Source organism: Cricetulus griseus (genome assembly GCF_003668045.3).
Source record: "Cricetulus griseus strain 17A/GY chromosome 1 unlocalized genomic scaffold, alternate assembly CriGri-PICRH-1.0 chr1_1, whole genome shotgun sequence".
NCBI lineage: Eukaryota > Metazoa > Chordata > Mammalia > Rodentia > Cricetidae > Cricetulus > Cricetulus griseus.
Genome location: NW_023276807.1, coordinates 154,024,782 through 154,052,258, shown reverse-complemented (window position 1 = coordinate 154,052,258; position 27,477 = coordinate 154,024,782). Strand labels below are relative to the sequence as shown.

The 27,477-nt window shown below is 40.3% G+C and overlaps 1 protein-coding gene across 4 annotated transcripts in view; it reads right to left on the bottom strand.

Moving 5' to 3' along the window:
* LOC100763623 (electrogenic sodium bicarbonate cotransporter 1) overlaps positions 1-27,477 on the bottom strand; it is a 281,927-nt gene that overhangs the window by 97,862 nt on the left and 156,588 nt on the right. For all 4 annotated transcript variants that reach the window (XM_035452943.1, XM_035452942.1, XM_035452944.1 and 1 more), the window contains 4 exons: positions 12,192-12,349; positions 5,434-5,521; positions 2,737-2,891; positions 1,991-2,104 (listed from right to left, as the gene is read on the bottom strand). In XM_035452943.1, coding sequence (XP_035308834.1) covers positions 1,991-2,104; positions 2,737-2,891; positions 5,434-5,521; positions 12,192-12,349 — 515 coding nt within the window. The remainder of the gene's footprint in view (positions 1-1,990; positions 2,105-2,736; positions 2,892-5,433; positions 5,522-12,191; positions 12,350-27,477) is intronic.

Below are 27,477 nucleotides of genomic sequence, written 5' to 3'. Positions count from 1 at the left end.
GAGCTTACTCTTGGGGGCAGAAAGTAGACAGTAAGGTAAGTAAGTAAATAAATAAAAAATGGAGGAAAATTAAATAGAGGTAGGAATTACATAGTTCTAGGGAAGAGGTACTGGGAAATATAGACAGATGGCTACATTGAGCCTCTGAGAAAGTGAATTTGGAATAAGGACCCAAAGTGAAGAAGGCATGCAGGTGTGTGACAGGCAATAGAATGTGTTGAATCCATGTACCAGCCTACTGTTCTTCCAAAAGAATCTCACAAATCAGCCTTGCCCATGCAGAGTGTGACTTCTGAGCAAGGTACCCCTGTCTAAATCCTGACGTGTTACTCTCAGCCGTACATAACATCCTATTTCTGTATCCTGATATACACTGGGTTGTGTAACCACTAAATGAATGTGGAAAGGGGGAAGAAGAAAGAATAAAACGACAGTTTGATGCATTTCAACACATTAAATTCTATAACTCATATCTGAGCTATAAGTTAAAAATGATAAAAATAGTAAAAATAGTCTATAAAGAACTGTAGCGATGCATGATGTTGAGATCTATGATGGACCACATATGCGATGGTGGTCGCACAAGATGATAATGGAACTTAAATGACACTATCACATAGAGGCATCATTAGATATGAAAATATTCTCCAGTATAATTAATTCTCTCTTTGTATGTCCTGGTGACATGCTGGCATAAATAAACTTATTCTACTGGGAGGTATAAAAAGAGCATATAATTACACACATACATAACTGTGTTATCAATTCAAGCATTTGACATACAATAGTTTTTAGTGTTACTTTACTGCATACTCCTTCGACATAAAAATAAGTGTACTATAAAACAATATGCCATGTTAAGCTGGCAATGGCCTCATACATGTCATCTTTATCTTGTCTTTTGACTATATCACGAAGCCACATTGAACATCTGGTTAATACCTTTAGATTTTTGTAAGTAAACTCTGATGTTTGTATGATTACCAAATAACCTAAAGACAGAGTTAAAGACCATATCCCATCATTAAGCAACACATAAGGTGGGGAGGTTTTTAATTCTTAATTCTATCAGAGGAAGGGAAATAATTCCTTTTTACTTCAGGAGAGAAACCCAAGGGAGGGTCATCAGCAGTGGGAAATTAATTTCAACTCATTCAGATTCAACTACATATCAAAATGACATAATTTTTTTAATCCTGCATGATTTCCACATCTTCACGAAAAGAGTATCCCACTAAAATTTTTACTTAACCCAAAATGGAAAGAGATTATCTAACAATGGAGAAGCAATGACAATAAAAGGTTAACTGAAGGTTATGGGAATGACATTCCTCACTGTGGGTCATGGGGATGGGGCAGTGGCCTACAAACCACACCTTTCCACAACATGTTACACACTTTAGAGTAAATGTACAGGGAAGGGATGGAATTATGAAGCCACACGGGAAACCTCATCAGTCTTCAGTCAGCCCTACCACCCATTCTCACCAGCCACAAACCTAACCTTTTTTGCATCATCCCATCAGTTGTTCCACTGGTCACACTGTCTACCTATCAGTCTCCTAGGAGATCTATGCCTTAGCCCCTTTCCTAACTCAGACCCCCATAGATGGTCTCTCACCTACTTTAGCATTTCACTTGAATGCTGTCCTTATCCACAAGGTCCACTGAGATCACTCAGTCTAAAAATATACTACTACTCATCACCAAAGTCTCTTTTTTGTCTTCGTTTTCCTCATAAACTCTTTGGTGCATTTATTTATCTGCTTAAGATTTCTCAAATCTCTACACAGTGAAGCCCATAAGGCTGGGCATTAATATATTGCTGTATCTCCAGTGCCTCTGACTAATAGATGTACTATAAATATCTGTCGGCTGAACAGAGGAACAAACAAGTAAATGAAATATTGATAGTGAATTCAGAACAAGGAAGGGAAATTTAGATCTAAGGAAAACCTTATCATGAATGGCAAAAGGTTCCATCAGTTACCGGCCAGTTCTCTGTAGTTCTTCACAGTCACCATGTCCTCCTCCTCCATGTCCTCCATCATGAGGTGTGTCCCCATTCATCTGAACGTTCTCTCCACCGGAGTACATATTCTTTCTAAGAAAGACAACGGGGGGGGGGGTATAAGTAGAGATTAGTTTCCTTCATTCATTTGCTGTTACAGCTGTAGTATGCTTATAGAGGCTTATCGAAGCTGTCTCAGAAAAAGACCATGATGTCTTATTCTCTGATAACAGACAATTCTTGAAGAAGTTCTATCTAGAGGTGAGACAAATGGCTGGGTGAACAAAGACTTTAAGTTACTGCACATTTATAGGAATGAAACTGTTTCACCTGGGGAATGACAGATTTCCTGGAAATGGCTTCTCCTCAATTTCTCTGCTAAACTGCTTAATCTGCTAAGTCTACAAGGGCTCTTCTTGAGTAAAGTGATCTTTCCACAGACACAGACAGAAAGTTCCCAAAACATCCCCCAAAGGATACCCATGACATTTTCTGACATCAAGAGCTGAGCTGAGTGTCAGCACCAAAGAACATCAAAGCATGTGACACTTATCTTACAGTGTCAAGTAAATATAAAGCCAAGGCATATCAGTAACTCATTTGAGGCACAGTATCTGCAAGGATCTAAGACTATCAAAACATGGCCTGGCCCTACATCTTTTCCAAATACAACCTCCTGAGGGGCTTGACACTCCCTGAATATTGCCAAGCACATGGCGGCTTACCTTTTGTCAGATGATGGTAGACTCTTTGGAGGTTCTATCCTGATTGCTGGATCCCATTCCCCAGGTGGAAGGACAATGACTTCGTCTAGGAACTCATCAATGCCAGCAATCAGGTCGTGCCTATCTTTTGCTTTGTAAGCAATGTCATGGAACACCTGAATAGCGAGAGATGTGCTGATTAGCCAAGCAAACTTTCTGAATGGCTCACAACATATCGCAGCTGAGTAATACAACCCACAGTGCACTCTGACATGCCCATAACTACACTCTCATCTTCCCCACTATTCAGTCTATTGAGGGGTAAAGCTAATGATCTCAGCATCAAAGTAGAGGCTTGAAGACATGGAATTTTAAGTATGCTTTGCTGTTAAAATTCTGACAATTGCTGTGAGAGCCAGATGAAAACATTTTCAAGATCCCTACTGAAAGCCATTCCCTGAATTAAAAATGTTTGGACAACTGACTATGAAAATCCAGTAAGACCAAGTTTATGCTATTAAAATCAGGATAAGACACAATGCTGTCCTCTAACAATGTGAGCTGTTTTAAAAGAAAGAAGAAACCCGAGTTATATTGGCAGAAAGGAATAGGTAAATGCTCACCTCCCTACCTTCTAGCAAGAGGATATCTAACTCACCAAATATAGTATAAGGATTTGAATGATAAATGCCCTTCATTGTCTTGGACATTTGCGCTCTTGGTCTCCAGTTGGCTGTACTACTTAGGGAAGTTTAGGAAGTGTGCTCTTCCTGGAGGAAGTATGCCACAGGAGGTAGGCTTTAGGAGCTGAAAGTCTCACTCTACTTTTAGTTTAGGCTGTCTGCTTTTGCTTGAGTTTGATGATATGAGCTCTTACCTTCCTGTATCTGCCACCTGCCACCATGCCTTCCCATAATGGTGGCGATGGATTCTTATCCCTATGGAGCCATAAGCCTAAATGTTCTCATTTTTCTATAAGTTGCCTTAGCCATGGAATTTCATAACAGTGACATAACTCATACAGACAGCAACAGCTTCTTGTCTTTTGTTCACATCAGAGAAGAGGTTTCAAAGTGGCACACAATCTCTTTTTTGAGCATCCCATTCTTCTAATTGAGCTGATCTGAAGGTCTTCCCAAAGTCAACTTTCTAAGTTAATAGTTTAATCATCCAGAAGAAAATGTGGCACCTGTTCAACACTCTCAACCTGTGTTAATTCTTTCCACTAAATCACTTCTCCTAGAAAATAGTTTTGAGAACTGTCAGACAACACTGGTTTGGGAGTTCTGGAGATGAGGAGAAGACAACACACAGGGAAAGGATTTCCTCTGCTGCAGATATAGCTCTCTCCCCTAATTTTCTCTGGCAGATAAGAGTCAGAAATATACCTCCCCAGCCAACCTTGCCAGAAATATTGGCAGTTTCAACCAATGAGATGTAAGAAAAGTAAGGTTGTAAAATACCTGTCAAAAGAAGCCCTCATCAATATCAGAAAGACACTCTATGTCTATTACATGCAGCCTAAAGCATCCCCAATTTATATTACAAAAGAATATTCAAAGAAAGTAACTATAAACACACAAAGTTGAATAAATCAAACAACTAAAATGAGGAGAATAAATGTTCCCTGAGAGAGAGCAGAGTTGTGCACCAGCAGTCTTGGACCCAAAAGAGAGCAAACAGCTGAGCAACAGCCATCCAGCATTTCTCTCCCACAGAGGGACAGAGCCTCCTACTCTACACTTAACAGGAAAAACTGACCAATTGGCCCACAGTGCAAAAGTAAAATATTTGAGAAACAGCAAAATAGAAAGACTAGAAGGCACAACCTGATGCTCCCGTATTCCAATGGCATTTCTTCTACTATAAGACTGGTCCAGAGTTTCATCATAACTAAATATGTCTAGTAATACTAAAGCTACTGTAAGTGTAGATGAAATGTCAGCTCCAAAGCACTGAATAGTAACAGTACCTGATGCGCCATAGATTGGCCTCCCCACAAGACATAAATCATAAAAACAAATACATTCAAATACCTAACAAAATGTACCACCTACTTTTATTATGCATTGTTTCATAAAAGTCATCATTTCTGAAATAATACAGTATAAGGACATATGAGTTCAGAGAATTGATAAATTAGACATTTTAGCAGATAAAGTTAACACAATGACTTTGAACTTATTCAGTAATAATTAAACATCAGTTTTAACAACTGAAAATACATAAGGACTGTAACAAGGTACCTGCATATTGGTCACTTCAGACAGTAACAATTTGTTGGTGCCAAGAACACTCAACATCCTCTTTGTCAGCTAGTTTTGCAATATACAATTAATTGCTGTTAGTCATCATTGCTCTACTGTGCCTCAGATTATTCCATAGTGTATAGCTGAACTAAAATATCACACAGTAACCTATAAGTAGGAAAACTGTATGATATTCATTTACATTAATTTTTAAGAAACTTGGAGTATTTTCTAAATATTTTGCTTATAAAAAGAGAGGGAAATGCATTTTGTATTAGAATCTAACACAAAAGCAAAATACATGCCTTGCTTATTGGAAGCTGTTCTACATAAGGAAGGTCATTTTCCACAAATGACTGTATGTCATTCTGTGGAGACCCTTGTAGCCAGATAATTCTAACTGAATAAACCATGACAGTCAATTCACAGTTTAAATAGACACCATGATCCCCTTGTCCTAGTTCCCTACCTCATCAGACATCAAGGTGGCAATGGCTCTTCCAATCTCATGGTAGGACTTGGCTTTCCCCTTTGGACCTAAGAGAATGAACAAGAACCTAATGGAGAAGGAGAGAAGCAAAGGCTGTAATACACATTTCATCAGACTGAGAAATCATCATATTAATTCATTACAAGCTCAGCTGTAGAGACCATCTTTATCATGCATGTATACCAGCAAGTGCATACATGTATGTGCATGTGGAGGCAGCAGGTCAGGTCTTCATCTGCACTTTTAAGACAGTCCCTCACTTCATCTGGAGCTCACAGATATATCCCAACTAGCAGCCCAGCAAGTCCCAAGGATTCTCCTGTCTCTGCTTGTTCAGCTCTAGAATTAGAGGTACACTCCACTGCACCTGCATTATTACATTGCTGCTGGCCATCTGAATTTGGGTCCCTGTGTTTCTGATGCAACACTTTACAGGACTGAGCGACCTACCCAGCCCCTACAACTCATCTTTAAAACCAAGAAAGATGTAATGTTAAGGGATCAGAAAGATATTCTTTCACACTACCACAAGGTGTTACTGAGTTCATTTGAAGGTGTAGGAGAAACCTAAAAGCCTTCTTCATGGAGAAGGAAAAGGTTTATGTAAGTACTTCACAAATTGCTGATCTCTCTGTTTTAAACTCCCACTGTCTTCATTTCTACTGACTTTGGAATTGGTGGTGCAAGTGTGTTAAGGCCATTAACTATGAAGACTAAGTACATGTTCTCATTTCTCTGACCTTCCTGACCTAGGCCAGTATGGTCAGTGACAAATGCTCTTCTCCATTTGTTTTAGGAAATACTGTTATTCAGCTGAGTGGGATTCAGTGCAAACCAAACCTTCACAAGTAGACCACACACTGATAAGAAGGAGAAAGAAATATGAAACAAATTAAAAATAAATAAATAAAGCACCATTCACAGACAGTTAAAAGCCCATTGTGGATTCCTGCATTTTCTTTTCCAAATTTAATTTCTTGATAACATAAAAAGCATTGCTCCAGAGCAAATATGTCCTTAAATTAGCAATGATGAACCTGTCACTTTGGAAGGAGTCCCTTCCTCAACATGAAGGTAAAGTTGTATGTCTCCACTGAGAAAGAAGGAAACTGACAAGTAAGTAAATAAGAAAAAAGGTGTACAAAAGGTGACGTTGGATAAATCCTTGCCTTGTGATTGCTCATGTCTTACCTAACAGGGAGAAATGAATACAACACATACAATGGCATCATATGTTTCCACAGCTCCCAAAAGCCTGCAAAGCACCTTCACCATCTTATTTAAATTCCTACACAATCCTTCTGCAAAACGGAGCTCAATTCTGTTTGACACTAAGGAATCTGAGAGTGGGGAAGACGGTAGGTGAGCCTAAGGGTTGTGCTTAGTAAAGGACAAGGCTGAGGACAGAGCATGTGGCCTTGACTCCTGATGCTCTGGTTCAACTGACAGAGTCAGAACAGCAAAATCACGAGAGGGCAGACTGGTACACAGGCATCTTACACCCCACTCCTCCCTTAAAGACTCTACACACACACACGCACGCACGCACACACACGCACGCACGCACGCACGCACGCACGCACGCACACGTGCACACACCTCTTCTGATGCCCTAGAGCTGTGATTCAACACATAAAAGCTATCCAGCGATCATTTCCATAGGTCCCTCCTAGGAAAAGAATTGTGGATTCTTACTTAGACAAGAAAGAATAGACAAGATTTGGTGGCAATAGGAACAGTTTAGCAGCAGCTTACTTCGCTGAATTTTTCTCTTATTTATTTAGTTCTCTAACTCACTTTAAAAAGAAAAGGATTTAAATAAATGTCACCATCGATTCCAAAATGGTCCTAAGCATATGAGTACTTTTCTTCATTTGCAAAATTCATTCCAAAGAAGATAGGAAGAAAAAAAAAGGAACAAGGAAGTAAGATTGTGGCAAATGTTCTTATAGGTTTAGACACTCGGATTTTGTTATCAGAATAACCATAAAGCCATCCAGAACCTGCCCTGTAATGTAGGCTAGACTCCCTGTTGAGGGTTGCCAGAGTGAATAAAACAGCAAAGGCAATTGGCAACTCTGAAGCCTGCTCAAGGATGAAAGTGGTCACTATTAGAACTGCACTTTAGTCTTCCAACACTTCCACGGATGCTTGGGTTTTTCTCCCCCTGAAGATAAGACTTCATGTGTAGCAATGAGGCACCACAAAGTCCTTCTTGATAGCAAAGTGGTTTGTTTTTGTTTTTTGGTTTGGGTTTTGTTGTTGTTGTTGTTATTTTTGTTTTTTTGGCCTAAAGGGAATGGTAATTGATCTTAGCACAACACATCCAAAATTTTTTTGACAACTAAGGCAAGGTCCCAGTAAGAAAAAAAATTTTAAAAATTAATACTGGTTGCATTTGCCAATTCTGTTTGCCTGTCTCTAAAGCACCATGATTGGCAGTTTTAGGCTAAATGGGCAGGTGTAGTAACATAAAAGAAAGACATCTTGACACTGGTGCCTTTGTTTATTGGATTTATCTTGCCTTTTATTGTTTCCATGCATCTAAATATTAATGTTCCAAATGTGCAATCATTCAAATCTTTTCAGGGCCACATTGCTCCTCTCCAAGTCCTCTCCAGTACCCCCATGTGAATTCAGCTTACAGAAACACCCTCTGGATGTGCATTATCAGCTTGTACACATGACAATAAAAGCTAAATAAACATTGTGTTGTCTGTGAGGAAATACTCTCGATCACTAAAGATCCCCAAACATTAAGTTAGCCAGAGGATAGGTAACTGTTCAAGACCTGACAGAGTAACGGGGCTACCAAGTCAGCACAAGGGCATACGTTTTCTATAAAACATTTAGTGTTTGGTCTTTGCTCGATAATACCAAAGAATGAAAGGAAGTAGAACATTAGTGGAAGCCATAACACATACTATAATGATAAGCCAGAGTATGTGGATTATATTGGTTCAATAAACCAGAAGGAAATGTATCTAGGTTAAAATAAAGACATTTCTTCACTATAAAAATGTCACCAAGTGCCAAGTGGAAACAACATGGTGACATAAGAAAAAGTGTTCTGACTATTTCAGTTAGGAACAGTTAGTTCAGAGATCTACTCCCTGAAACCATGGTAGAAGGAACTCTGGGGATAGATGTGCAACAACGGCATCACTGTAAGTTCAGAGTTTCAACTGTGGAAACAGAGAAGTGAAGCAGCTTCTAATCTACTGCACGGTTGCAATGGAGATGGGGAGATGCAAGGCCTGAAAGCCAAGGCTCCCTCTGCCTAATGCCTGCTCCCCTTCCACCCTCAAAGAAGCAAAAGCTGTTACAACTTTTACGATGGACGGACATCCTGCCAAACTCAGCTTTTATAATGCACTGAAAACTCCTTTCATGACACAAGCTGGTTTTTGTCAATGGACAGCTGTTATTTTTAACCAGAAGCCTTTTTCTTTATTAACAAATTAAGAGTAAACATCACATTGGTGTGGCTGGAAGTGAACAGTCCATGTTGACAGCTCAGGGGAGGAAAGTGAACTCATGTTACTGGGTTTTTTTCTATTCATTTAACGACTACAATTGTCAGACCTAGACTTTATAATAGTTCCTAGTCGTCGCCAGAAGTCCCCTTCCTACTTTTGTGAAGGTTTTGTTTGTTTGCTTGTTTGTTTTTTCAGGTAACTAATTAAGCCTGCAGAGGGTGCCTCTGGAACACTTCACAACAGAAAGAAACACAAGATGATTCATGTCCAGAACCAGGGGCCTATACAAAATAATTATAGACACAGTGAGCACAGTATCAGAAAAGAAGCCAGCCATCCTAAACCACTAAGTCTTTTTAGAAGGGACACCCCCCCCCTTCCTCATAGATCTCAACTATTTCTAGAATGAACCCAGCATGTACTGATCCCTTACTACATGCTCTGAAACATCAGTGAACCAAATAACCCATTATGCATAATGAGCAGCTTTGGAAGATGTGGCTAACTTGCAGCTTAACACACTGATGAAGACCACATCCCATCACTACCACCTTGCATGTAGTGCAGGACACAGACAGAATCCACAGAAGGAATGCTGAACCAAACTCTCTGAAATACTGTAATGTTTTTAAATGATTAAGTCCAAACTATTTCTCATAGGCTAGTGATTATAACATACAATAAATATGTATCAACTATAAAATGCTAAAGAGGCAAGTATTATAATACTTAGAAGGCTAAAGCTCACTGACTAGCTTTTTTTCTTAGATTAAGATCTAAAAGGGACAAACTGATTTATAGTTATTACTTCTTACTTTCCTGAAGTGTCTTATCCTAACCCATTCTAGATACTTCTCTAAGTTTGGCCACAGTGTCAGAAGTGTAAAGTTCTACCTCTAGCATGAATCACAAATCTTCCCATCACCTCCATTCCAAGGCTGCTAAATGGTAATAAGAAAATGAACCAACATACATCTCTGTGAATGAATATAAAGTGACAGCAAGAAATGCACCTTAGACATTAGAAACATTATAAATGTATCCTGGCAAGTCACCAGATAGAAAAGACTGGCGCGTGTCTGCTTTTACATGAAAAGCCAGACCCACCCCTACACACACACACACACACACACACACACACACACACACACACACACACACAGAGAGAGAGAGCCAGTCAGATATCCCCAACCACAGCACTGCAAATAGAGGCTGTAATGGACCACAAGAAATGAAGGATAAAGGACCCTGTGAGCTTAGCTAGGAAGGGGACCCGAGAGCCAGACTTCTGAAAAGGCCCAGAATAGTAATGCTGTTTCCCAGAAGAGCAATAATAACATTCACAGCATAATTCTTCTCTACATTTTAGGAAACACATAAACGTGAAAAGACATGTGCAATGAAAGACTTTTCAACTGTGCCCGCAGAGCAACAGAACAGTGTGCAAGGTAAAGCCCACCAAGGAGCACAGGCCGCATGTGCACAACCACTGCATGTTCCTCATTGAATTTACCATATTGGATTTCACAGGATGCAGCCACTGTAAATATCTTCTTGTACACACACACAGACACACACACCAACAACAACAACAACAAACCCAGCTAAGGAGCCTCTCAACTGGGTGATTACAGTTTACTGTGCTTCCGAAGACAGCAAACACATAAAGTATTTCCTGGGAAATATTAATATCTGAGGGTATATTTTTCAGATTACAGCCCAGAAATAGCTTTATGATATTGAATTACACCCCTTCACTTGTCTTAAATAGATGGCTTCGCTCCCCTTGCTCTTCAGATGATGCCATATTTCAACTTTAAATTAATACCTCCCTCTGGTACAGAGGAGAATGAACTAAAGAATGAGGCAGACAGGGGGAGATGATAAGAGATACACAAAAGGCCATGGTTTCAAACTTTGTGTATGTGGATCACTGGTAAACAAAAGGCCTTTAAAATGTTTTTTTTTTTTTTGTAGCTTCTAAAGGAAAAAAAAGGTAATAAAAATGAAAAGGCAAGAGCAATTTTCTTTAACATTTCTCAGCATGTCTTCTCTTTCCATCTCCAGAAAAGTTAGTGCCGAGACATACAGAAAGCCATCGGGGCACAAGGCTGGACTCCAGCCATCCTGAGTCAGCGGCTTGCCAGGTGATTGCTCAGACAGAACTGCAAGGCTCCGCTGGAACAGAAAACACCAATCACAATAATCCCATTAATTGCACAGCTGCGATCGCCTCCTTTCCAATGTTATGCAGCCAATGTCTGCCCCAGGTATTTAAAAACGATGGGTGGGAGGACTCATCCTTGTCATCAGGAAGAATGGCTGAACTGAAAGGGCTTCGGGACATTGGCTTCTCATTTTCTTCCTAACCTGGCTCAGAACAAACCTTGAACCTCTCGTCACTGTTGATTAACCATGCTCAGACCATCTGACTCCACTGAGGGGGAGCCACAGCCCTTCCTGTTCACATGTAGATGCTCAAAAAGAAGTCACCTCCCTCTGCCCGAGACCCACAGGAAGCACACTCCTCCCCCAATCAGGCAGTAATTTCCAGATGTCAACCTGAAGCTACAAATTCCTCTTTAAGGTCTTTCTTAGCACAAGTCTAAGTGAGGCATTAGCTTCTCTTCCCCTCATCGTGTGCTTCCATCAAGCATCTGAACCACTAAGCACAGCTTCACAGACGACAACAGGATGACTTCTAGAGTACAGAGCAGTAGAGTGACATGTGATTGTAGCCTAAGTATGATTCCTTTGAATGCAAAATGGCATGCTTGATGTAAAGTGCACAAATTTAAGTGCTTAGAGAGATGACAAGTTTTACAAAGATGCATATTTACATTTGTATATGCATCTATGAGTTGGCTCGTCTATGTGTGAGACCAGTAACAACTTTCTGATAAGACAGAGGAAATGAAAGTATCTATGACCTCAGAACTATTTACTAGTTGTACCGATATGGGCAAGGTATTTAAACTCACTGTCTCCATTTGTTAAATATGGATACTATAGTTTGCATACTAAAAGAATGAGCCACAAGAAGAAATTAGCACATGGGCCAATCAGTTACTATAACTGCCTTACCATTACTACTCCAGGAACATGTAACTTGAGAACCCAAATGTCACTTAGGCACTATTTCAAGTGAAACCTCCCCAATGCAGAGTGTATTCTCACTCCACTGATTCACTGACCTAAGAGGGAGAGCACTTTCTCATAAGCACCCTATGAGCCCTAGCAGGTGGGCAAACCGCTTACCTGGTGGGCACAGGGACCTCAGTCAGAGCACCCAGCATGACAGCCTGCTGTAGCCGAACAAAGGCAATGAAGGGAGTATCCAAGAAGTCAACCTCCCCAACGAGCACATTGGAAGCTTCTGCATCACGTGGCAGTTTCTTCATAAATTTATTCTTCAGCTGAATGGGAAGGGCCAAGAAAGTACAATTTATTTCAAGAGAGAAAAGAGTAAGAAAACATACCATATACATTCCTCATAGGAAATCCCTTCAAATGGGTCTTTACACAGCAGTCCATGGCCAGACATTTTTATATTATGATTAACCATTATATTATAGTAAACATTTATCTGTCCCTTCAAAAAATACTAAAGATGTAATAACATGGAATATATATTATACACACACTCATATATATGCAACATATCTCCATTAATTGATTTATTCACTCATTCAATGCACTATTGAGATTTTACAGACAATGATCTAAGCCAGAGGGCTAGCAGGAAAGTCTCATTCCATATCCCTTATTAGATTCATATAACCATAGGGGGCATATAATATGATATAAAGTAATGAGAAGTAGTGAGAAGGAAAATGAGACAGATAAGAAAGTCAGAGCTGTCAAGGAAGGCTTCTGAAAAAATTAATTTGGCAATGGAGAAAGGGTACAAGCCATGTGCAAAGACCTTCTGAAACACCATGCAAGGAAAAGGAAAATGAAAGGCCTTCAGGCAGGAAGGAGGTTGGTGGCTAAAGGAGTAGTAGGAAGTCAAATGTGCAAACTTATATAACCACTTTGGAAATCAGTATGGTAGTTTCTCAGAAAAATGGGAATCAAGTATACCTCAAGATCCAGCAATTCCTCTCTTGGGCATATATCCAAAGAATACACATTCATATAATAAAGACATATGTTCAACTATGTTCATAGCAGCATTGCTTGTAATAGCCAGAACATGGAAGCAACCAAGATGCCCCTCAAATGAAGAATGGATAGAGAAAATGTGGTACATTTACACAATGGAGTACTACACAGCAGAAAAAAAAATGGAATCTTGAAATTTGCAGTCAAATGGATGCAACTAGAAGAAACCATCCTGAGTGAGGTAACCCAGTCACAAAAAGATAAACATGGTATGTACTCACTCATATATGATTTTTAGACATAGAGCAAAGGATTACCAGTCTACAATCCACACTGCCAGATGAGCTAGGAAACAAGGAGGACCCCAAGAGAAGATTGCATAGTCCCTCGAAGAAGGGGAGTGGGACAAGAACCCCTGAATAAAGTGGGATCATGGGGCATGGGTAGATAGGAAGGAGGTGGGAAGGGAAAAAGGGGAGGGGGAGGAGAACAAGAGGCCTGAGACAGGGGAGGAATAGAGGAGGGCAAGAAAGGAGATACCTTGATAGAGGGAGATAGTACAGGTTTTTAGAGAGGTCTGGCACAGGGGAAATGCTAGGATATCCACAGGGATGACCCCAACTAAGAATCCAAGCAGTGGTGGAGAAAATGCCATTGATACCCTTCCCCTATAATGAGATTGGCGTCTTCCTTGGTAACCATTCCTAGAGCCTTCATCCAGTAGCTGTTCGAAGCAGAAGCAGGCACCCACTGCTAAGCATTGAACCATATCCCTGGAATCCAATTGTGGAGAGGGAGAAGGGATGAGCAAAGAAGCCAAGACAGTGCTGCAGAAACCCGAAGAAACAGTTGACCTGACCTAGTGAAAGCATGGAGACCCTAGTCATAAAGCTGGGGAAACAGCATTGGACTGAACCAAGCCCTCTGAATGTGGGTGCCAGATAGGAGGCCAAGATAGTCTATGGGACCTCTAACAGTGAAGCCAGTCTTTAACCCTGGAGCACAAATGCACTTGGGAGTCCATTTCCCTATGGAGGGATACTATTGCAGCCCAGATACAGCAAGGAGGGCCTAGGCCCTCCCCCAAACGATATAACAGACTTTGAAGGTCCCTGGTGGAGGGCCTCACTATCCCTGGGGAGGATTTTGGGGATGGTTGGGGCGGGTTGGTGGGGAACATGGGAGGATGGGAAGGGGGAGGGAATGGGGGGATGGATATGTAAATATGAGTAGTAATTAAAGAATTTAAATTAAAAAAAAAGAAGAAGTCAAGTGTGGGAAGCTAAGAAGCACGGATGAGAAGAGAAACTGAAGCTGCATGTACTATGCGGACCATGTCATGGGTCACTGAAGGCCATGCACAAGGTTTTAAGAAGGTAGGAAGATGTCTCCTATATAATTTGAACATGACTTGGAAGGCACCAGTATTGAAGTCCATAGAACAGAATAACACAACCCCAAGTACAAGCATAGACTGAGAAAAGCAGCAAGACTCAGGCCCTGGGCCTCTCCATCCTTTAGAGAGATAGAACGCATTGTTGAAGACAATGGAGAAGAGCAGTAAAGAAGAGGAAAACTAGGGCTTTACTAACAGCCAGAGAGGAAGGCTGAAATGATGACCAGGTTAGCAGCTGCCTCCTAAGCTAGTGGGGGTTCCAAAGGATGACACATAAGAGGGGATCAAAGAACCTGGCACAACAGCCATGCTGGAAAATTGCAGTAAGAGTAGGTACAGAGGACATCAGAGAGCCAACTGCAATGAATCAGGGAGTGAGGACTGGGAACATTGACTGTTACGTTAAAAAGTATTGCTACAGAGAAAAGATGAGCAATGGTGGAAGAGAGTGCAAAATGGGAAAAAAAAAGTTTAAAAGTGTGGATATGGCAGTCCTTTAGAAAGTGAACAGAATGCGCTAATGGAGGCAGATTGCTGCTATAGGAACGGTAGAGAATAACTACAAAAATAACTGCAAACCAAACATCCTGGAACTACCGAGCAGGGGTGGTATCCGCATCACAGATAGAGGAGTCAACTGTACACAGGAGCAGAGCTTACAATCCTACCAAAAAAGCAGACTGGATGGGTTTGAACGTGGGTGAATTGAGAGACTTGCTAGGTGGTGATGAGGGCTTTTAAGGACTCGTATTTCTGCAGTGAACCAAAAGTGAGCTGATGGTGAGGGGGAGGGAAGTGTTTGGAGGATTAAGGAGAGTGTAAAGCCATTTTCTCTCCAAGTGAAGGCTGCTGGACACAGTTTGAAAGTTTGTCTAATACTCATTATTCCTTTATACAATCCAGGGGAATTATTTCAAGCAATAATGGATGGATAAAGATAAGAACTTGAAAAGACCACACAAAAGGCACAGACTTCTAATAAACACTTTCTACCCATGATACATGTCTTATCCTTCAAGTCAAAAGCACCCGTGAGCTTAATTGTTTCTGCCACAGATTATTCCAAGACGGGAGGTGGCAGGCATAGCTCAATATCCTCAATTAGTAAGAGGGCTGTGTCAACATTTTCCTTTCAACCTCTACTTAAGAGTTTCTTAACTGGGGAAAATATATGACATGGAAACTGATCTCTAGCGGTCTATTAACCTCCATCACCTTCCATTCTCACCTGTGTGAGAAGGCAGCTCGAAAGGGAAAAAGCAAGAAAGTTAGGACCAAGACATTGTGGGAACCAAAATAAATGTATACATAAGTCAAAGTAGAGTACATATTCTTAGATATCAACAACATGGTTACTTTAAGCGGTGTGGAATTTTCCAAAATTTCTACCACTCGGCATGACTATATTAAAATATATATATTATAATGTCACTTATAAGAAAGCTGTATAGAACTAAAGATCATCTTGCTAGATGAAATAAGACTCTGAATACAAATATCATGTTTTCCCCTCCCATCTCATAAACACAATCTTGAGATAAATTTTATATACATGGGCATACATATATAAAAATACAATGAAAACATAAAGAGGATGTGGTCTAAATGGAGGGAGAGAGGGACTAAGAGAATATAATAGGAGGAAGACAAACCACTGCAGTTTCTTCTGTCATATGCACAATATAGATTTCACAGACAAGGATACATACACATATATGTGAGATCGTGACATGAAATACAAAGGGAGATTATTAGGGGATGGGAAGAGACTAGCAAGGAGAGAAGAAAGACAGAGGAAGGTAGGAGGCTGAATACAAAGGCCAATTGCATAGATATATGAAAAGATAATGTGACACCATTCATTAGTTTGTACACTAAAAACTTTTTTTAAAAAAAAGTAACTTTTTTATTCCCTGAGCCAAGACACACAGGGGTGGGCCTAGGCCCTATCATAAAGGATATGATAGACTCTGATGACACCCTATGGAAGGCCTCATCATCCAGGGGGAGCAGAAAGGATATGTGATAGGTAGGGTTTTAGTTGGGGGGGGTGGTAGGGAAGGACTGGAGGGAGAGGGAACAGGGATTGTCATGTAAAACAATCTTGTTTCCGATTCAAATAAAAAAATCTGCAAAAAAAGTCCAAAATTCTTCATAACAACAACAAAAAATACCTTTTTAACACACAGGTATGAAAACAGCAGACCTACAAAAGGTCTTCAACCACCAAGGGGTCAAAATTCTTATCACCTAGGAAGTTAATGAGTAGTTCCTAATCACACAAAGCAGACTGGAGTGTGGCTGAGTAGCCCACACACTGGTAAAATAGTCCTTCTTTATGGACACAAACAAAGCATTTAAGAATCTGACTGTCCAGCCCTGTCTCTGCTCTAGACTCCTGGCTACAGATAACCACACAGGCTGACTGCAATCCCCTATGGTGACGTGGTATCATGCTTCCAACCAAGGAGTACCCTTTGGAGTTCAGCACAGCTTGTTCTAACATCTCAGCCCACTTCTTTGGAAACTCCAGTAGTCGTTTCCATATCACACTCATGTTAGATGTTCCGAAGAAGGTCAGAGCAGTTCTTTGGAAATAAACTTAAGATCCACTTTACACATAATTCATTTATAATAAATACTATGAGTGGGAAAAACAGGTTTTGTAGCAATGAAAGCCAGATCAATAGACCATCAAACTGTCTGGAAAAATTATGGAAGCTTTTAGGGCTCAACTGCAACAACTTTGCAACCCACAAAACACGCAGAATACCCAGTCCACTAAATACCCAACAGTGTCTGGCTGGTTCTGTCACATTTTCATTGAGATTACTGTATTCCTATAAATCAGTCCTTAGATAAATCTTCCCTACCTGAACACACTCCTTGGGTGATCTTGTCAAGTCTCACACTTTTAAAATTGACCTACATGCTGATGACTCATAAGTACATGCCTTCAGTCAGAACCTTTCACAGAACTCCAGACCTACAACACCTTCATCTGGATTTCTACCACACATTTCATTCCACACATCCAAAATGAGCCTTCCTAATAGTGCCCTACCCCTCAATCCCACCCCACCCTCTGCCAGCTCTTCTTGCATTCTCCACTGCCTGCTGAACGGCAGCAATTCCATTCTTCTATACCATAAACCCAAGACTTCACTGTCATATTCAACCCTTCTCTTTCTTTCATACCCAAGTCCTTTCCATCAGTAAATCCTGCTAAATCTACAATCACATTGTATCTAGAATCCCACTGTTTCTTACCACCTTCAATGTCACCACCCCATCCATGCTGTGATCATTCTCTATGTGGTATTGGCTTCCAGCCTGGATTGCTATTTTCTACCTTTGTTCCCCAACTACTAATGAAAGTAGCCAAATCAAGTATATCAGAAGCCAGATCACTTCATCCCTGTACTCAAAACCCTCTATTGGCAGCTACTTCGTGGGGTGAAGTCAAGACAATTATTAAAACCACTGAGTCCTAGCATCATCTAGAGGCCATAAGCTCCGCACGCTGATCACCTTCCATTTTCTCCTGGTCTTCACTGTAACAATCATTCTAGCCTCTATCTATATCCAAATCCATATGCCTCAGGCCTGCTGAGCTTAAGCCCATCTTCCATAGCTGCTGTTTCCCTATATAGGGAGGTCTGCAGGGTTCCCTTCCTTAGGCCTTCACTATCTACTAGGTCGCTAGCTCAGTAGAGCGACTTTCCCTACTCCCTCTCACGACAACTATTTTCCATTCCTCTCTCTGCCTTGATTATTGTTCCTTGTACTTATCAAACATACCTTATGGACCTCTAATCTTCATTATCTACCTTCCCACCCCAATATAAGCTCCATATAGGTGAAATGATCATCTAACGTGCTCAGTGTTAGGTTCCCTGTGTCTTGAAGAATACTTGAGAAGAAAGGTTAATAGCTGCTGAATGAAAGGCAATTATTATTTCTACCCTTCTCCTTCCCCTTATTTTTGCTTATATTTTTAACTTTTTTCCATTTTTTTGTATCTGTGTTGTGTATGTATATGTTTGTTTTCATGTATGTGGGCATGTGTGTGTGTGTGTGTGTGTGTGTGTGTGTGTGTGTGTGTGTTTGCTTCTGTGTATATGGGCATAGAGGGGTGTGTGTGCATGCAGAGGTCAGAGGTTGCAGTTGGGAATGATTGGCCAACTTGGCTAGTCTCACTAGCTGACTTCCCTTGGTAATCCTCCATCTCAGCCTCCCAGGGTGGAATAATCGGTGGGCTCCTGCACCATCTCTCCGGCTCATAACTCTACTCCTTGAGAGAGAGTGTTTAACCATAGAGTCATCTACACAGCTCTCCTCTTTAAGGAATCAGTCAGTCAGCTGCATCCCACCTGGTCACAACAGTAAATAAAGGGCATCGATATGGGCCACTGTCACTAAAGTCCTTCCCTAACAAGATACATTCATGACCCACATGAGAAAACAAATGCTTTTGTAAAAAACAAAAAACAAAAACTTGTGTTTATATGTGTAAATATCAACATCCGCCCAGTCAATAGTGGTTGTTTCCTACCAGGCTGGAAGGAATGTCTCAGGACCATCCTACCAGGGAAGGGAGAGGTTAGAACCAAAAGCTAAACAAAAGCTGGAGAGGAAAATGGGTAGAAAGAGGGACAGCTAAGGCCGTAATCTTGCATGTCCTGCAGCCCCTCTAAGAATTCTGTCCCAGTTAAGGAAACCACTGCATCTCCCTTACATGACTCTGGAGTATGTTGCTCCCCAGTGCAGAACCCAGCTACAACAGTGTATCTGACAGATGAGCTGAGGAACACCAGGTTACATAAAAGTGAGTAAGCCTCTGCAGTAAGCCTGTATGCCTCAGAGTGCCTCATCTCCCACCAGAAGAAAAGGCACATTGTGGCATGAGATCCAATCACATAATATTTCTTTGGATAGAAATGTTTTCCTCTTTCATATATTCTTAGCCAAAATATATAGGTATCCACGATGCTCAGGGTCTGACTGCAGGCACTGTGGAGAACAGTCCTGAAATTCACAGTGCCATGAAGAAGCAAATTCAGAAATAGCTGTACTGAAAGAAGAAACATAAATAACATGAAAGTTACATTGTACAGTAGGAGGTCACAAGTCACAGCAGTCACACCCAGTAGCAAGGTTCAAGGAAGGTGCCATTCTGAGTCAAAGTTTAAAAATCCACCCCATAATGTTGGCTTATCAAACACGGATTCACGTGTTATCTTTTTAAGGGATGGAATGATATCTGATAAAGGAAATATAATGGCTGGAGTATGAAAGCTGATTCTGGGCATATACAATAAACTTTGAACCATCATAAAATAGAGAAAATTGTACAGCTTGAACAGAAAGGCATCACAAAAGGCAGTAACAGACCATGAGAATTAGAACAAAATACAAGGCTTATAAATTGGGCTGAAAGTCTCCCAATAAAATCATCTGGATTGAATTCCAAAGAAAAAAGGCTGACACATTCCTTCCTTATAGATCATTAGTTGTTTCTCCGAGGAAATGCCATGACTGGATTGTATGCAGGGTCAAACACAAGAATACACACAGTGCAGAGAAATCCCTTTAGCCAACCTTGATTTCAGAGAAACAGATTCCAAGCAGCTGCCTTTGGAGCTACAATCACTGAGTATATTTTGGCTAGCTCAGCAATTTTGTGGCTCGCCCCACCTTTTTGCTTCTTTACCAGATTTTAATATAGGCAGAGCACCCAGATGTGTGCATACTTTGAGTCTTTTTGAATGTATTCTTTGCTACAGAGTAAAATCTTCTGATTTCTTAGAGCTCTCCAGTTTGCCCTATGCTATATATGCTTAATCCTACACTTTCCTGAGTGTTTTTTCCTGTCACAGTGATTTCTATGAACCCAGAGAGCACAGCACATTTAGGTCAAGACACTGGAAATTCTGAACTGATAAAGCAGACTAAAGTGTAGACATGGTGAGATGACAGTTCTGCTCAGAGATAAGAAAGCTGTTCATCCCCAAAGAATAGTACCCCACAGCTCATTGCAACAAGCAAATCTTTGACGAATATACACACCTAACAGAATCTCCTTTGAGTAGATTCAGCTTTCCCTCGGGAAGTGGGAGGTATTAAAAACTTTCTTTTTTCTCCCATAATTATTGCATTAAAATAATTACATCTAGGAAAGTATGGCTTCTTAATTCATCCCTCCTCGTGTCCACCATACTGAAACTATCCTGTCTACAAAATCAAGGGATTATTCTTGAATTGCTATTAATATTACTCTTTCTGTCCTCATTTTCTTGTTTTTAGTAGGTTATTGTCTTGTTTTCTTTTTGGGAATTTCCAGCTGTTATTCTTCCCCAAACAAAATCATCTGTCAAGTTCAAAGTCATTGTATATTACCCTGGTGCCATATCCTTCCCTGTAGATGATTTCTGTGGTTAGGTAGTTACCATGCCTACTGATTTGCTCCTGATTTTCTCCACTTGCTATACTATCATGGCATACTTGTCAAAAGTACATCTTTTCAATTTCAAAAGTGTATTGCTTTAATAGAAAAAATATATATATAGCCATTTGCATTAGCATCTTACTGGGATTTTCTCAAGAAAAGTCTAATATACTATGTTATGTTATAATTGTCTGTTATAGAAATTTAACACTTACAGAATACCAAAGCATAGGGGTGCCTAGGTGAAACAGCCACTTGTGAATTATTATGTTTTCTGAGAATGCATCTACTCACTCTATGCAAAGTATTAATTGTAATGACAAAAAAAATCATACTCTCTAATCATTTTACTGTGTTCTGCCTCTGCCCGTTCCCTTCCCTGTGCCTACAGAAAAGTAGTCATATTAAAGTTTGACAAATACAATGGAATTTTTCTTTTTAATGGGAGCTTCCTGATACTGTAAAGACAATGTGCCCATTAGCTGCTTTCTCTTACACTAAACCAACACACTAGGAATACCTGACTGACTAGTAGACTCATTCTGTGTCATGGCCTCAGTTGTACATTTCTGTCATAAGAGTTGACTATGAACCTATGGATTCTTCATACTTGAGATTCTGTGTGGCTGCTGGGAGCTAGCAGTTGTGTACTTGGTTCACTACACAGAAACAGCGCTTCCAGTCAGTATGATTCCAAACGCAATACTTGCATGGCCCACCTTCAACTTACATGTCAACCAACAGCAAAATAAATGATGTCTGAAGGAAGATAGCAAACTCTCTTCATGGTGATATTTAGTCAGAAATTACCAGGCTTATTAGTGGACCAGATCAACTGATTGATATGCAAAAGAAACAAACAGAAATTAGCCATGGCCTCAAAGCAGAGCCACCCAGCAAAGATATTAGATGCAAGCTTCAAAAAGACTTTATCACATCTTAGCCTTATAAGAAAGGCTAAGATCCATGTACATACATCAACAAGAATAAAACAATACATGAGAGTTTGGGTGTGTGCCTCAATGATAAGGCACATGCCTAGTGTGCACAAAGTCTTGGACCAGATCCCCATCCATACACACATACAACTAATAAATGAAACAAACAAAGTAGTATATGAACTCTAGAGAAGGCAAAAGGAAATAAATAATAATTAAAAATCAATATAATGGAAAGCAAGCAAGTATATAAAGCCTACCAATTATATTTTATGATTTGACAGGTGTTGTCTTAGCTCATTTGTCTAAGGGAGTAAAACAAGCTGTTTCTTGAGAGTTCATAAAATCTAAACTGTTTACCAATGCTTACACTGTTACTGGCACTTCAATGTAGTCTGAGGTTTCCAAAATACACAAAATTTGAGAGCACATAAAGTCACAAAGTCAAGATGCCAGAAGGCTTTTTTACTTTTACTTTTTAAAACACTCAACTTCTGTCTTTCCCTTTTGAAGAAATACAAATTCAAATAAAAACAAATGCCTGAAGGTGAAAAATTGATTTTATAATTTTTCTTTCCAAATTTAGAGATCTCACCACCATTAATGCAAATGAGTCTGCAAAGCAACATGTTTACAAATGGCTACTAAGCTAAAGATAACTTGAAGTGGGTCTAATTTCCTAAGCAGGATGAATTTCAAGCAATGACCTCATTTAAGAATCTAAATCTCCAAGCCACATTTTGTGTCTGGTATTATATAAAAAAAATAACACTGTTATTCAGGCATTTAGCTTTTAGTAACTTTAAAGAAAAGTGTGTGTGTTCTACTTTAATTGAATTCTTAGAGCTAACTTACCAAACATTTATTCTATCATTTTTAAGATGAGGAAAACTGAGGTCTAAAGGATGTAAGGGTCTCCACTAACTCAGTGAGCTAAGTCGCTAGGCCTAGACCTGAACACAGACCATCTGCCCAGGTCACTGCATGGTGAAATTCTTACATGTCTCACAGATACATTTGATTACCTCAATTTTAGAAGCTCTTGACCTAAAAGTCACCAAGCCTCTCATGTACTAAACCAGAGCTGAAACATCTGCATGAATAACCTTTAAATACCACGATGAGCACATTTTAAAAATATTAATAGTATTTGACTGCATAGAATAAATGGTTTAGAGAGAGAAGCTGGGGTGAAGGTAGCCAAAATTCAGAGACTAGCAATTGGAAAGGCCTTAAAGGAAAGAAAGAACCTGCAAACTCTGGGTGCTGGGTTGGGGGATTATTTTTTCAAAGTTCTTTCCCTTCGTTGTATGTCATAAACTCCACAAATTTTACAGGTTACTCACTCCATATCTCAAGGATATTATTCTGTGTGGTAGGAAATTCCCACCACCTGCCAGCCCTGCCTCCTCTTTTTATGCTGCAGTTCCTCACTCCAGCCTGGCACTATGGGAAGGTTAAAATCTGGTCCTGATTTCCTCCATCTCCCCAGACATTTCCGAGTCTTTCTGCTGTAACTGTATTTGGTGCAAGACATCACTGACTACTATCTGTGACTCTTATTAGAGCATAAGTACATTTAAAAAGGTAACATATCTCTTTAAAAAAAAGTCACATATTATTCAACTTTGTTTCCCTGGTGCCTTGCAGTCTGAGCCCTGCAGAAAGTGCTCAGGAAACATTTAACACAAAATCTCAAGTTAATTTATTACCCTAGGTGAGCAATCCCAGGTTACAGCATCAAAATCCTTTGCAGGGGCAAGAGTGAAATGGAGAGTCCCAGAGCAGGTGGTCCCCTGGGTGTTAGCAAATTGCAGAAAGGTAGGTCTTCAGTAATAAAGTGATGGTTATTTGCTGTCCCAGAACAGGTAACCATGCATTGTAACCAACACTACCCAATGTCTTTCTTTAATTCCTGCAAAAGAACCTGATAGTGATATCCTGTGCTGGAGTTTTTTCCACAAGCTTTTGAAAGGGATCCCTGCCTTTGGAACTTAGCTGCACAATGATTCCCTTCCTCACTTAATATTTAAATGTCATAGTAATAAGATGTGAATGTACATTTCTTATCCAAAGACACAAAGGGCTTCAATACTTATGTTTAAATCATTGATGATAATAATTGACAATGGTTACTAATATTCCTTCTTATCAGTGATCACTGGCCATGCACTGAGCCAGGAGTGCTTCATGCATCATTCTCACATTTTTGCAAACCAGCTATCATTTCTGACTCCATTTTCCCATGAAGAAAGTGAGATGTAGAGATTATAGTACCTTGAGTGAGATCGTGAAAGACGAAAAGGCTAAGCCAAGAATCAAGTCAAAGGGTATCATCTTTGTAACTAGACAGAGCTGTCAGCAAATCTGGGCTCTTGCCCATACAAAGCAGGAGACCTTGGACAAACTGCTTCATTTCATTGAGCTGGGTTTCCTCATCTGTAGAATGGGATCACAAAAGACTACCTCATAGAGCTGTGAAGAGAAATAGAGGAGATAATATTTGAAGGCCCAGGCACACTCAACATATTGAGTGAAGAAATGGAGCAGCTCTGAATCAAGATAGCCTTAGCAGTGCCTGGGGAGTGAAAACATTATAGAGAAAGTAAAAGGTAGACTGGGCAGAGTGCCTACATAGAAGAGATGAAAAAACAGAAAGAGCCTTGAATGGAGCACAGCACAGGAAGTGGGGCTCTTCAAAAGCCTAATATTCCTCAATGGCAAAGGCAAACAACACAGTAACACTGGTAATTCACAGACACTTAAAGTGAACATCTGACTGGCACTCAACATACCTGTGTGACTGGCACTCGATGTACCTATGCCCTTATTGAACCTACAGAACAGTCTCTAATAAAACTAGAGTTAGTGTCTTCATTTACAGACAGCACTGCAAGTCAAGTGTTATACTACAATGGAGAAGCTCCCAGGATTGTGCCAGAGTTAGCAATATAGATATTCAATAAATGGTGACTTTGTAACTGCAACATAGTCTTATATCACCCTCAAAAACCCAGGGAGAGGTGCTGGGCAAAATAAAGCTTCTCGTTCCCAAAGGGATAAAATAAATTACTGCTTATACACCTCCACTTTAAATTCAAATATAACCTTCCATGTTTCAAAGAGAAAACTCTTCCCCAGCTTGGAGCTCAGTCTTAAAGCTGTGTAACTACAGTTTGGAAACTCCCCAGGGGAGTTAATCATGCCAGATGTATAGACTCATGAGCTATCACTTAGAAAATGTTGTAGAGAAATTCACCCATAATGGGTTACCACATCAGATGGACTGAAGGTTGGGGTGAGCGTGGGTAATTCAATACAACTACTGTATAAATAGATATAATTCCTCATGATGACTGCACCATTGTATCTATCTGAATGCCCTCAAAGTGGCACACTTGTCCTTGAACAACTGTGCTCAGCAAAGCAAAGGGGAAAAAATCCTTTACTTCTAATTCTGAATCTACCTATTAATATCTGAAAGGCAGTGTTGTTAATAGTCTTCCCACTTCCACCCCCAATAGAAAGATTTTAGACATAAGGTTCCTTTCATTGCCCGGGAACCTCTAGCTGCCATGAAGGAATAAAGGTTGCACAGGGAACAACCAGAGGAAGTCAAAACAAACAAACACAATTAGCATTGTGGGGTTAGTGTCTTTAAGGGAAAATTATAGTTTAAGGAGAAATGTTTTAGATGTATTCTCCTCTGCACACACCCCAGCCAGGGTAACTAATAAAACACACAGACTATTCTGTCCAAAACAAGAAGTTCCAGGCATAGGAGGTGGGAGGGGGAAATCATCAGAGGTAACGTAACGTAGGCAACCAAGAGTTGAAAGTTAATGGCTTGGGAAAACCAACACCCATGCAGAAGGTTTTTCTTACAGAAGAAAAAACAAAAACAAAAACAAAAACAAAAAAAAACAGTCCCCAAACATCACCTAACCTTGACCAACCCCCATTGCAGCCCACAAATCCAACAAATCCCTGATTCCCATATAAACCACAGAGCTGATGCTTCACATCTCTCAACTACTATTTTACTTCTCTTCACTTGCAGCCCACCCCCCCCAACTCAGAGCAAACAACAGCAGCAGTTTATAACCTGGGGTCCTGGCTGAGCCTGCAGGGAGTTTGTGGGCTCCTTCAAGTTACATGCAATATTTGAGCCTTCCTCTCATTGCACATTTTTAATTAAAAGGACTCATAGTTTTATCATGAATTTGGATGGGTCCTTGACATATAAAAGCTTAAATATCAAAGCATTTTATAGTCTTCCGACTGAAAACATGCTCAATGAAAACCAAAGCTTTTCCTCTCTAAAGATAGAACTATGCAAACTTCAAACCGTAAGAGTTTTGTACCACAAGGAATGGAAAACATGCACTCCAAACTGGGGGATGGAGCCACAGAACAGCATGGTCAGGAAAACCTGCCTCTGTCTTCCAGATGTGTCAATGGCAAGAGCGTCTTTCCCAGTTCACTCCTACTCAGGAGGTTCCTGGCTCTCGTGTGACCAGAGAAGCTAAAGACATCTTCTTCAAGGGCCACACTCCTAGAAGAGCAGACATAATCACTTGAGCTCACCCCCATTCTTTTCCCAGTGGGAGGAGATGAGACAACTGAAATGATAACCTATTAAAATGCCCTTTAAAAGAAGTCAAAATAGTTAAATGTAGAAGTGATTCCAGTCATCAATTCACATGTGACAACAAAAATCAGCTGTCAGGCTGACAAGTCCACCTAACTCCTAAAATGAACAGATGCTCTAATACCTAAAGATTCTGGTTTAACAAGAACTTGTCAACCAAAGTCTGTGGAGCTGGGTTAGGGTTAGCACTATCTATTGACTTCCAAATAACTACTCTCAATTGTCTGAGAACTTAATATCATCCTCTGCGAAGCACAGAAGCCAGGTCCTTCCAGGGCTCAGATATACAAGCAACCATATGGCCCTAGAACAGTTCTTTAAACAGGCAGCTGTATGGCTATAATTAAATCTGTAGTAGTCATGCTATTATTTGTTCAGCAGGTTTTTTTTTTTTTCATGTACTCTTCACCGAGGTCTCCAAGAACATGTACCAAATTAGAACAATAGAGAATAGTGACAAAGTGAACAAAAGGAATTGAGGGAAAAGTATGTTTCTGACAACCAGGAAACCTATACAGGAGTTTCCCTAAGAGTTTCTTATTCTTCTGCACTTGGGACTAAATCCATCAGCAGTGGCAGTCCCTTGAGTCTATGAACACTGAATCTGAGGGTGCCCGCCACTCCTTTGTTCCAGGCCATGTTCCAACTCCTCTTACTGTGTGCGTGCGTGCGTGAGTGCGTGCATGCGGATTGAGATCAGAGGTCACCCTTAGGCACTGGTCTTCATATTCCACTTTTTCTGAGACAGATTGTTTGTCACTGCATACCCAAGACTAGCTGGCCTGCAAGCTTCCAGGGATTCCCCAGTCTCTGCCTCCCATGTCAACATGGGAACACTGGGATTACAGACATGTATAATCCAGTCCATCTTCACATGAGTCCTTGAGATTCAAACCAAGGTCCTCACATTTACATAGCAAATGTTTTTCCCAATGAGTCATCTCCCCAGGCTCAGGCTCTTAGCTTTTAATCCATGTGCCATTCATCAAAACAGCAACTCTTAAAGA